We start from the raw sequence: 11,173 nt of genomic DNA on the forward strand, positions 1-11,173 counted from the left end.
CTACTAATGCTCAGCACTGGCAGTGCCAAGAGAATGATTAAATGAAGGGAATGTAGTGGCCCTGTACCAAGTATACGATTTTTTTTTTTTTTTTTTTTTGGAGAAGGAGTCTCACTCTGTCGCCCAGGCTGGAGTGCAGTGGTGCAATCTCAGCTCACTGCAAGCTCCGCCTCCCAGTTTCATGCCATTCTCCTGCCTCAGCCTCCCGAGTGGCTGGGACTGCAGGCGCCCACCACCACGCCCAGCTAATGTTTTGTATTTTTAGTAGAGACGGAGTTTCACTGTGTTAGCCAGGATGGTCTCGATCTCCTGACCTCGTGATCCACCTGCCTCGGCCTCCCAAAGTGCTAGGATTACAGGCGTGAAGCATGCCCAGCCCTGCAAGTATACTAATTTAATCCACTTTAAAGGAAAAACTTTTTAAACCTTAAAAGAATTTTAACACTGATATAATTGACTTATATCAGTTTGAGTTAGAGAACAAGATGGAGGATATTAGAGTGAAGAGCTGAGGTTTTGATTTAATAAGCTGTTTTAAATTTGCCTCAAGTTTTCCTATACATTAGACTTCATTTGTCTTTCTTACTGAAATAGGTGACCCCCATACCTCAACAGTACAGTTTTCAAATTCTACCACCTCAGTGCTGGCTACCCTTGCAGCTCTTGCTGAGGCATCTGTCCCCTTCTCCAACTCACACAGAGCCACAGGTAGGTAAGGGATATGCTGCTAGGTGAATCACCACTTTTTTTGTTTTGTTTTTAAGTCTCCAGCAGATTTAATTTGCATGAAATATTATTAAAGAATTGCATTTAATTAGAGGCAGCTAAGGAAAAGGGATGTAGCATCATTGAACATCAGAAAGAAAAATTGCCAGGTGATATAATCAGACAGCTGAATAATATGAGAGAATGACTAAATTATTCCTTTGTGTTTTTACAGTTTGAAGTTTGTTTTCCCTGACTCTAGTTACTTCACATTGAAATGTCTATTCTCATATTAGCAGATTTTTTTGGAGATACTCTATGTTATGTTTTGACTGATGCTATCATAGAATGATTCAAAATAGCAGCCCAGATATCTTATATTAAAGTATCAAAATACATGAGACTGGTACCTTTTTCATTGTCATATCCTTTGCACTTCATGGCTTGCTTTTATTTTCATTGGAGATGTTATTTTGGCATTTCCAAAGGAGTTCGGCAAATATAGGGTATGTATTGCCTTTCTGATATTTAAAACAAAATAGTTTTCAAGTCATTTAGCAAGAGCTAGTGGTCTGTCAGGGGAAGACTTAAGGCTTCGTATAGGTAGGGGCATATAGTCACAGGTAGGGCTCAGTAGACATTTAGAAATCTTTCTAGAACCCTCTGGCCATCTGCTCCATCATATATGAAAGCAGAATGTTCTGATTTCTTTCTGCCATGACATTTGGGTGGTAAGAACATTCTTCCAATTCCAATCCTATTTTTCTGAATGGGTATAATCATAAAGATCTCTACTCAGATTTATATGAGGGAACAACATAGCAAAGGGAAAAGCAATGTATTAAACTTGTCCTTGCTATTCTTTTGGTTTGCTCTTTGATCTTGGATAAATCACTTCTCCAGGTTCTAGTTTTCTCATCTTTGGCATGATACTTGGATTAGGTTATCTATCCAGGACTTTTCAATTTTAATATTTAACTGTTCTTTGTTTCTAAGAGGTGGGAATCCTTTGTTTCCATTGAACTACCTAGATGTGTTTCATATGGATGGTTGATACCCCACTTATTACTGCAAAGTTCTATCTGTGACTCACTCTTTCTTTTCTTCTCCTTCCTTCTTTCCTTCCTTCCCTCCTTCCTTCCTTCCTTCCTTCTTCTTTCTTCCTTTTCTTTTCTTTCTTTTCTTTCTTTGACAGAGTCTCATTCTGTCACCCAGGCTGGGGTGCAGTGGCATGATCTCGGCTTACTGCAATCTCTGCCTCCAGGGTTCAAGCAATTCTCCTGCCTCAGCCTCCCAAGTAGCTGGGATTACAGGTGCTCACGACCACGCTCAGCTAATTTGTGTATTTTTTGTAGAGATGGGGTTTTGCCATGTTGGCCAGGCTGGTCTCAAACTACTGACCTCGGTGATCTGCCCACCTCGGCCTCCCAAAGTGCTGGGATTACAGGTGTGAGCCACCGCCCCTGGCCCTGTGACGCTTTTTTTTTTTTTGAGACGGAGTCTCGCTCTGTCGCCCAGGCTGGAGTGCAGTGGCCGGATCTCAGCTCACTGCAAGCTCCGCCTCCCAGGTTCACGCCATTCTCCTGCCTCAGCCTCCCGAGTAGCTGGGACTACAGGCGCCCGCCACCTCGCCCGGCTAATTTTTTGTATTTTTTAGTAGAGACGGGGTTTCACCGTGTTAGCCAGGATAGTCTCGATCTCCTGACCTCGTGATCCGCCCATCTCGGCCTCCCAAAGTCCTGGGATTACAGGCTTGAGCCACCGCGCCCGGCCCTCTGTGATGCTTTAGATAGAGAAATTCCATAGTGGTAGGAATTGTTTCCTCTAATAGTGCTTAGTTTATTGGGATATTGACTAATCAAACTGAAAATCTCGATTCAGCATAATACACGTAACACTCATAGAATGGTACCTGGCACATAAGTGTTGGCTATTTTTATATATATATATATATACACACACACACACACACACACACACACACACACATATATATATAAAAGTTTGGGGTTTCTTTTGATAGAGACAGGATCTTATTCTGTTATTCTGTCACCCAGGCTAGAGTGCAGTGGCACAATCAGAGTTCACTGCAGCTTGAACTTCTAGGTTCAAGTGATCCTCCCACGTCAGCCTCCTGAGTGGTGCATGCCACCACGCTCAGTTAATTTTTCAAATTTGGCGGGAGGTGGTCTCACTGCTCAGGCTGGTCTTCAACTCCCAGCCTCAAGCAATCCTCCTGCCTTGGCCTCCCAAAGTGCTGGGATTATGGGCATGAGCCACCATACCCAGCCAGCTATTATTCTTGGTATCAGATGAGAAAAGCCACCTAACATTTTTGTCTATCAGACTTCAATATTTTGACTACTTCACGTATTATTCTGTTAATTCACTATTAAATATCCCATTTACTCTGATTTATGGTTATTTTAGACTTTTTTTTTTTTTTTTTTTTTGAGATGGAATCTTGCTCTTGTCACCCCGGCTGGAGTGCAATGGCACTATCTCAGTATCTCGGCTCACTGCAACCTCCACCTCCCAGGTTCAAGCAATTCTCCTGCCTCAGCCTCCCAAGTAACTGGGATTACAGGTGCCTACCACCATGCCCAGCTAATTTTTGTATTTTTAGTAGAGATAGGGTTTCACCATGTTGGCCAGGCTGGTCTCGAACCCCTGACCTCAGGTGATCTGCCCACCTCGGCCTCCCAAAGTGCTGGGATTACAGGCATGAATCACCATGCCCAGCCATTTTAGACTTTCAAGATACTTCCTGAAAAAAAAAAAGGGTTCCAATATCAAATATGTTGGGGAAACAGCATATCTGGTTTTTTTGTTTGTTTTTTGAGACAGAGTCTCACTCTGTTGCCCAGGCTGGAGTGCAGTGGCTCCATCTCGGCTCACTGCAACCTCCACCTCCCAGGCTCAAGAGATTCTCGTGCCTCAGCCTCCAAAGTAGGTGGGACTACAGGCGCATGCCACCATACCTGACTAATTTTTGACTAATTTTTGTACTTTTAGTAGAGACAGGGTTTTGCCATGTTGGCCAGGCTTGTCTCTTAACTCCTGGCCTCAAGTGATTCGCCCATCTTGGCCTCCCAAAGTGCTGGGATTATAGGCATGAGCCACCATGCCCAGCCGAAACAGAGTATCTTATACCCTGTTGGAGAATCACACCCTGCTGGAGAATCACAATGTTTATTAGCCTATTGAAGTCTCTGATACTCCTACAAAACAAAAAAGTTTAAGCATATTTAAACCAGAATTTTGAAAACGTGTTTATACATAGAACCCATCTTTAGTGAAAGTTATTAATACCTCAATGAACACATTTTATAAAATACTGTTCTAATGCATTCTCTATTTTCTTTTCTCCTCTGACTTAGCATGCATTGTTCACAAAACCTTTTGCAAACTGTTGAATCTCACATTTTTTTATTTTTTTTTTTTGAAATTTTTCGGCCAGGCGCGGCGGCTCACGCCTGTAACCCCAGCACTTTGGGAGGCAGAGGCGAGCGGATCACTTGAGGTCAGGAGATCGAGACCAGCCTGGCCAACATGATGAAACCCCGTCTCTACTAAAAATACAAAAATTAGCCTGGCGTGATGGTGGGCACCTGTAGTCCCAGCTACTCGGGAGGCTAAGGCAGGAGAATCGCTTGAACCCAGGAAGCGGAGCTTGCGATGAGCCAAGATCGCGCCACTGCACTCCAGCCTGGGCGACAGAGCGAGGACTCCGTCTCAAAAAAAAAAAAGAAATTTCCCTCTCCCTGAATGTTGTCAGGTTCAAGGAGGTTGAAATTGCTATACTCCTATTTTTTTTAAAAAGCTGAAATTTTAAATTTGCTTTTGTCATCTCTAGCCAATTCAGAGGAAATTATAGAGGGAAATTCCGTTGACTCATCAATCCAGCAAGTAATGGGGAGTGGAGGCCAGAGGGTCATCACCATAGTAACTGATGGAGTCCCTCTGGGTAATATCCAAACTTCAATCCCTACTGGAGGCATTGGCCAGCCATTTATTGTAACTATGCAAGATGGACAGCAAGGTGAGTTATCTCTTGTAGACAATTGTTTATTAAAAGATATTTTAGATACTTCATACTCACCTAAACATGAGGCATTAAAACAAATAGTGGAAGTGGGAGATTGCCAGATGCAAGTTGGGGCAAAGAAGCTCTGAAACAGAAAAAGAAACAGAACCAGATTGGCAAAAGCTAATTGCCTAATATGTATAAAATCTGTAGTAAAAAACAGTTGATCTGGTGGAAAATATAACAAGTAGACCGGGCGTGGTGGCTCACGCCTGTAACCCCAGCACTTTGGGAGGCCGAGACAGGCGGATCGTGAGGTCAGGAGATCGAGACCATCCTGGCTAACATGGTGAAACACCGTCTCTACTAAAAAATACAAAAAAAAAATAGGCCGGGCGCGGTGGCTCAAGCCTGTAATCCCAGCACTTTGGGAGGCCGAGACGGGTGGATCACGAGTTCAGGAGATCGAGACCATCCTGGCGAACACGGTGAAACCCCGTCTCTACTAAAATACAAAAAAAATTAGCCGGGCGAGGTGGCGGGCGCCTGTACTTCCAGCTACTTGGGAGGCTGAGGCAGGAGAATGGCGTGAACTCGGGAGGCGGGGCTTGCAGTGAGCTGAGATCCGGCCACTGCACTCCAGCCTGGGCGACAGAGCGAGACTCCGTCTCAAAAAAAAAAAAAAATAAAATAAAATAAAAAATAAAAATAAAAAAAAAATTAGCCGTGTGTGACGGCGGACGCCTGTAGTCCCAGCTACTCGAGAGCCTGAGGCGGGAGAATGGCGTGAACCCAGGAGGCGAAGCTTGCAGTGAGCTGAGATCATGCCACTGCACTCCAGCCTGGGTGACAGAGCAAGACTCCGTCTAAAAATAATAATAATAATAATAATAATAATATGAACCAGTAGTCCACAGAAAAAAATGTACTGATGGCTCTTAAAAATATGAAAATAGCCGGGTGAGGCAGATCACGGCTGTAATCCCAGCACTTTGGGAGGCTGAGGCAAGAGGATCACTTGAGATCAGGAGTTCAAGACCAGCCTGGCCAAAATAGCAAAACCCCATCTCTACTAAAAATACAAAAATTAACCGAGCATGGTGGCACACACCTGTAGTTCCAGCTACTCAGGAGGCTGAAGTGGGAGGATCACTTGAGCCCAGTAGGTTGAGGCTGTAGTGAGCCGTGATTGTGCCACTGCACACCAGCCTGGATAACAGTGTGAGTCTCCGTCTTAAAAAAAAGAAAGAAAGAAAGAGAAAATATATCCAACCTACTTCATTCATAACAAGAGAAGTGCAAATAAATACTGTACTGAGATACCATTATAACACTATGTTGTTAAAGGTGTAGGGAAACAAGCACTCTTATAAATCATTTGTAAGAGTGCAAATTAATGGATCCTCTAAAAAGGATATTGGTAGTATCTGTAGATACTAAAGATGTACATAAAGATGTACCTTTGGGTTTTTTGTTTGCTTGTTTGTTTGAGATGGAGTCCCTCTCTGTTGCCCAGACTGGAGTGCAGTGGTAGGATCTTGGCTCACTGCAACCTCCACCTCCCTGGTTCAAGCAATTCTTGTGCCTCAGCCTCCTGAGTAGCTGGGACTATAGGCGCACGCCACCACGTCCAGTTACTTTTTGTGTATTTTTAATAGAGACAGGGTTTCACCATGTTAGCCAGGCTGGTCTTGAACTCCAGACCTCAAGTGATCCTTCCACCTCAGCCTCCCAAAGTGCTAGGATTATAGACATGAGCCATCACACTCAGTCAAGATGTACCTTTTGGTTAAACAGTTCTTTTTTCTTTTGTGTGTGTGTAACTGGGTCTTGTTCTGTCACCCAGGCTTGTGTGCAGTGGTGCAATCATGGGTCACTGCAGCCTCAACCTCTTGGGCTCAAGATATCCTCCTGCCTCAGCCTCCTGAGTAGCTGGGGCTACAGTTCCACGCCACCATGCCCAGCTATATTCAGACTGAGGCTATATATTAGTATACTTAGGCATAACATTAGTTGCTTCCAAGGAGGGCAGCTGGGTACTAAGGATGAGTGGGAGGCTTTTCAATGTATACGCTTTTATATCCTTGATGTTTTTAATCATTTAATGTATCAGTTATTCAAAAAAGACATAATTAAAATTTTTTGAAAAGAGGAAGCCCATCATTACAACTCCATACCTTAAAAATACCGGAGGTTGGTCAGGCACAATGGCTGATACATGTAATCCTGTAATCCTAGCACTTTGGGAGACCAAGGCAAGAGGATTGCTTGAGGCCAAGAGTTCCAGATCAGCTGGGGCAACATAGCAAGACCCCCCATCTCTACACAATTAAAAAAAAAAAATAGCCTGGTTGATGGCACGTCCTTATAGTCCCAACTACTCAGGAGGTTTTGGCAGGAGGATCACTTGAGCCCAGGAGTTCAAGGTTGCAGTATGCTACCATGATCATGCCACTGCACTCCAGCCTGGGCATAATCATGCCACTGCACTCCAGTCTGAGCAACAGAGCAAAACATTGTCTCTAAAAAATAAAAATGTATATTGGAGGTTGAAAAGAAGGGTACTGGTATAATTTCCTTTCTTAATGTCGCTGAAATTTTGACTTGGCTTAAATGATTGTGGGGATTTGTAATTTTTTTTTTTTTTTTTTGAGACAGAATCTCACTCTGTCACCCAGGCTGGAGTGCAGTGGCACAATCTCGGCTCACTGCAACCTCCAACTGCTGGGTTCAAGCAATTCTCCTGCCTCAGCCTCCTGAGTAGCTGGGATTACAGGCATGTGCCACCACACCCGGCTAATTTTTTTGTATTTTTAGCAGAGACAGGTTTCACCACGTTGGTCAGCCTGTTATTGAACTCCTGACCTCATGATCCACCCGCCTCAGCCTCCCAAAGTGCTGGAATTACAAGCGTAAGCCACCAAGCCCGGCCTATAGTTTTTATTTGTTTGTTTGTTTGTTTTTGAGATAGGATCTCCCTTTGTTGCCCAGGCTAGAGTGCAGTGGCATGATTATGGCTCACTGCAGCCTCGACTTCCCAAGCAACCCTCTCACCTCAGCCTCCCAAGTAGCTGGGACTACAGGCATGCACCACCACGCCTGGCTAATTATATTATATATATATATATATATATTTTTTTTTTTTTTTTTTTGTTGAGACGGAGTCTCGCGCTGTGTCACCCAGGCTGGAGTACAGTGGCGCGATCTCGGCTCACTGCAAGCTCCGCCTCCCAGGTTCAGGCCATTCTCCTGCCTCAGCCTCCGAGTAGCTGGGACTACAGGCGCCCGCCACCACGCCCGGCTAGTTTTTTTCGTATTTTTAGTAGAGACGGGGTTTCACCATGTTAGCCAGGATGGTCTCGATCTCCTGACCTCGTGATCCGCCCGCCTCGGCCTCCCAAAGTGCTGGGATTACAGGCTTGAGCCACCGCGCCCGGCCTTATATTATATTTTTATTTTTAGACAGGGACTCAGTCTGTCACCCAGGCTGGAGTGCAGTGGTGTGATCTCAGCTCACTGCAATCTCTACCTTCCGGGTTCAAGTGATTCTTCTGCCTCAGCCACCAGAGTAGCTGGGATTACAGTCATGGCCACCATGCCCGGCTAATTTTTTTGGGTTTTTTGGTTTTTTTTTTGTAGAGACAGAGTTTCTCCATGTTGGCCAGGCTGGTCACGAATTCCTGAACTCAAGTGATCTGCCTGCCTTGGCCTCCCAAAGTGCTGGGATTACAGGTGTGAGCCACCATGCCTGGCCTTTTTAATTTTTTGTACAGACTGGGTCTTACTATGTTGCCCATTCTGGGATTTATAATTTTTTAATTATTTGAACTGATGGATCAGGAAGTATGGGAAGATAAGAATTAAACTTATTATAATCCAAACTTTGGTATCATAAATTCTAATTTATGCATTGCTGATATTTTTGTGAACATAGTTATCATTTTAAGTTTTTAGGGCTCATTGGGTAGGTGAGAGACTCTGCTTATAATGGAACTAACTAAATGAAAACTGAGTTGTTTTGGAGAAAAAGAGAATTGAAGTTTAACCTAAATAAACTATACTACTTTTTTATTTTTATTTTTTAAATTTATTTATTTATTTATTTAGAGGTGCAATCTCAGCTCCCTGCAGCCTCAACCTCCTAGGCTCAAGCAGTCCTCCCATCTCATCATCCCAAGTAGCTGGGACCACAGGTGCAAGCCACCACAGCCAGCTAATTTTTTACTTTTTCATAGAGACAAGGTCTTCCTATGTTACCCAGCCTGGCCTCAAACTCCTGGGCTCAAGCAATCCTTCTACCTTGGCTTCCTAAAGTTCTAGGATTACAGGCATGAGCTACTGTGCTTAGCCTACACTACTTTTTACAAATATGCTTAAGGTCCAAAGAAGGAAAACAGATTTTGTGAGTTATCTGCAGAAAAATTTAAATCCCAGACTAAACTTCCTTTTCTACTCAACATATATCTAAGCTGCTTTCCACTGCCATCAATTGATGAGTTTATAAAGAAATACAGGCCGGGCACAGTGGCTCAAGCCTGTAATCCCAGCACTTTGGGAGGCCGAGACGGGCGGATCATGAGGTCAGGAGATCGAGACCATCCTGGCCTACACGGTGAAACCCCGTCTCTACTAAAAAATACAAAAAACTAGCCGGGTGAGGTGGCGGGTGCCTGTAGTCCCAGCTACTCGGGAGGCTGAGGCAGGAGAATGGCGTAAACCCGGGAGGCGGAGCTTGCAGTGAGCTGAGATCCTGTCACTGCACTCCAACCTGGGCGACAGAGCGAGACTCTGTCTCAAAAAAAAAAAAAAAAAAAATGTCCCTCAATTTATATTTATCTGATATTTGCCATGATGAGATTGAGGTTATGCATTTTAAGCAAGAATACTGCAGAAGTGACGTTGCGTCCTTCTCACTGCATCACATCAGGAGTTTACAATGTCAATGCATTAACTTTGATCACTTGGTTTCAGGGAGGTGTTTTTTGAGGGGGCTGAAAATCCCTTTGGGCTCCTTGAAATCACATCTGCTCTGCCCCAGAAGGCAAGTCCTGAAGCCAGGAGTCCAACACCCCAGTTTCATTCTCTCTCTCAGCCCCAGTGACCTTGATTCACCAACATCCAGCCTGCGTCGCAGCCCGTCATTGCAATCAAGTGGAGACAGAGTCGGTGGGAGACGTGACTTATCCAGCCCACAGGGACTGCTACCTGGGAGACCTGTGCAACAGCGCCGTGGCAAGCCACGTGGCCCCTGCATGCATTTTGGCTGCAGCAGCTACCACCCTGACCTGTCTCTTACCAGGACTGTGGAGCGGGTAGTGGGAGTAGGAGTAGAGAAAGGAGCAAGGGAGCAAGGGAACAAGGGACATCCGAACATTTAATGTGAGAAGACAGGCATCCTTCTGTGAGTCATTAAAATCTATGCACCACTCTACAGCTGACTGGAAAACTGCATCTATCTTTGGTTGATGGGAGGACTTAAAGGGTAATATGGGGCATCCAGGTTCTAGTTTTGGGGTTACCAAGCAACAGCGGGCTTAATTACAGTGGTGCACTCCTTAACCAACTAAACCCCAAAGGACGATGGCTTCTCTGCCTTCTGTGGCTCCTGGATCCTGTTGCTAGGTTGAATCTTCCTTAGCAATGAGATTCACTGAGTGGGGTTGCCAGGGTTTTGCGAGCCTGAGTCTGGGTTTGCTCCCCTTTCTCCCATTTGCAACTTGGCTCCCAATAGGACTATTTTGAATTGAGAAAAGAAATGTAAAAAGTGTGATAGGTAAAAACTGCTTGGTGCCCTACTTACTAACCAGGCCAGGTGAGGCCTCTGACTCTAACCTGAGAGAAACTGAAGAAACAGGGTCTCGGGCCCCATTCCCATGTGCCTCTCCTATCCTTTCTGGAGAGCCCTCAAGCCAGGCTGCACCTTCTTCTTGGCAATACATCAGAGGTGTGGCCTAAATTTGGGATATGAGTTGTTGTGTGCCACCTGGAGACACTGGAAGGGAGGATGAAGACCTGAAAAACCTGTTTCTCCATTTGCCCCAGCCCAGCCTCCCAGGGAACCTCCCTGAAGGATTCCTGTGTAAGGGTGGGAGATTGAGAGTATTATTTCCTGGGAGGTGACCTGACCCTTAGGTCTTCTGATAATAAATGTGCATTTTATCAGACTCAGACATTTATTACTCAAAACGGAAAGAGGTCAGTATGGGGGATGGGGTACGTATGGGAGCCTGTACAGTGAGGTCATCAGGTCCTTGTGGGAGCCTTCACTGAGGACAAGACAGAAGCCCCATTTCAGGCCCAGATCCCAATCCCTTCTCAAGAAGGGGACAGTAGAGTGTAGGAAGCAAAGTGGGGAGCCCTTCTAGGAGCCAATGGAGGCCCTGGAAGGAAGTGGGAAGGGACCTGGAAAAAGCAGTGAAGGGTGTGAGGTGGGAAGGATAG

At 44.9% G+C, this 11,173-nt stretch overlaps 1 protein-coding gene across 1 annotated transcript in view; it reads left to right on the forward strand.

The window, feature by feature from the left end:
* Window positions 1-11,173, forward strand: part of GABPB2 (GA binding protein transcription factor subunit beta 2) — a 75,431-nt gene that overhangs the window by 39,665 nt on the left and 24,593 nt on the right. The window contains exons 7-8 of the mRNA XM_025375952.1: window positions 595-708; window positions 4,562-4,747. Coding sequence (XP_025231737.1) covers window positions 595-708; window positions 4,562-4,747 — 300 coding nt within the window. The remainder of the gene's footprint in view (window positions 1-594; window positions 709-4,561; window positions 4,748-11,173) is intronic.

Source organism: Theropithecus gelada, chromosome 1 (genome assembly GCF_003255815.1).
Source record: "Theropithecus gelada isolate Dixy chromosome 1, Tgel_1.0, whole genome shotgun sequence".
NCBI lineage: Eukaryota > Metazoa > Chordata > Mammalia > Primates > Cercopithecidae > Theropithecus > Theropithecus gelada.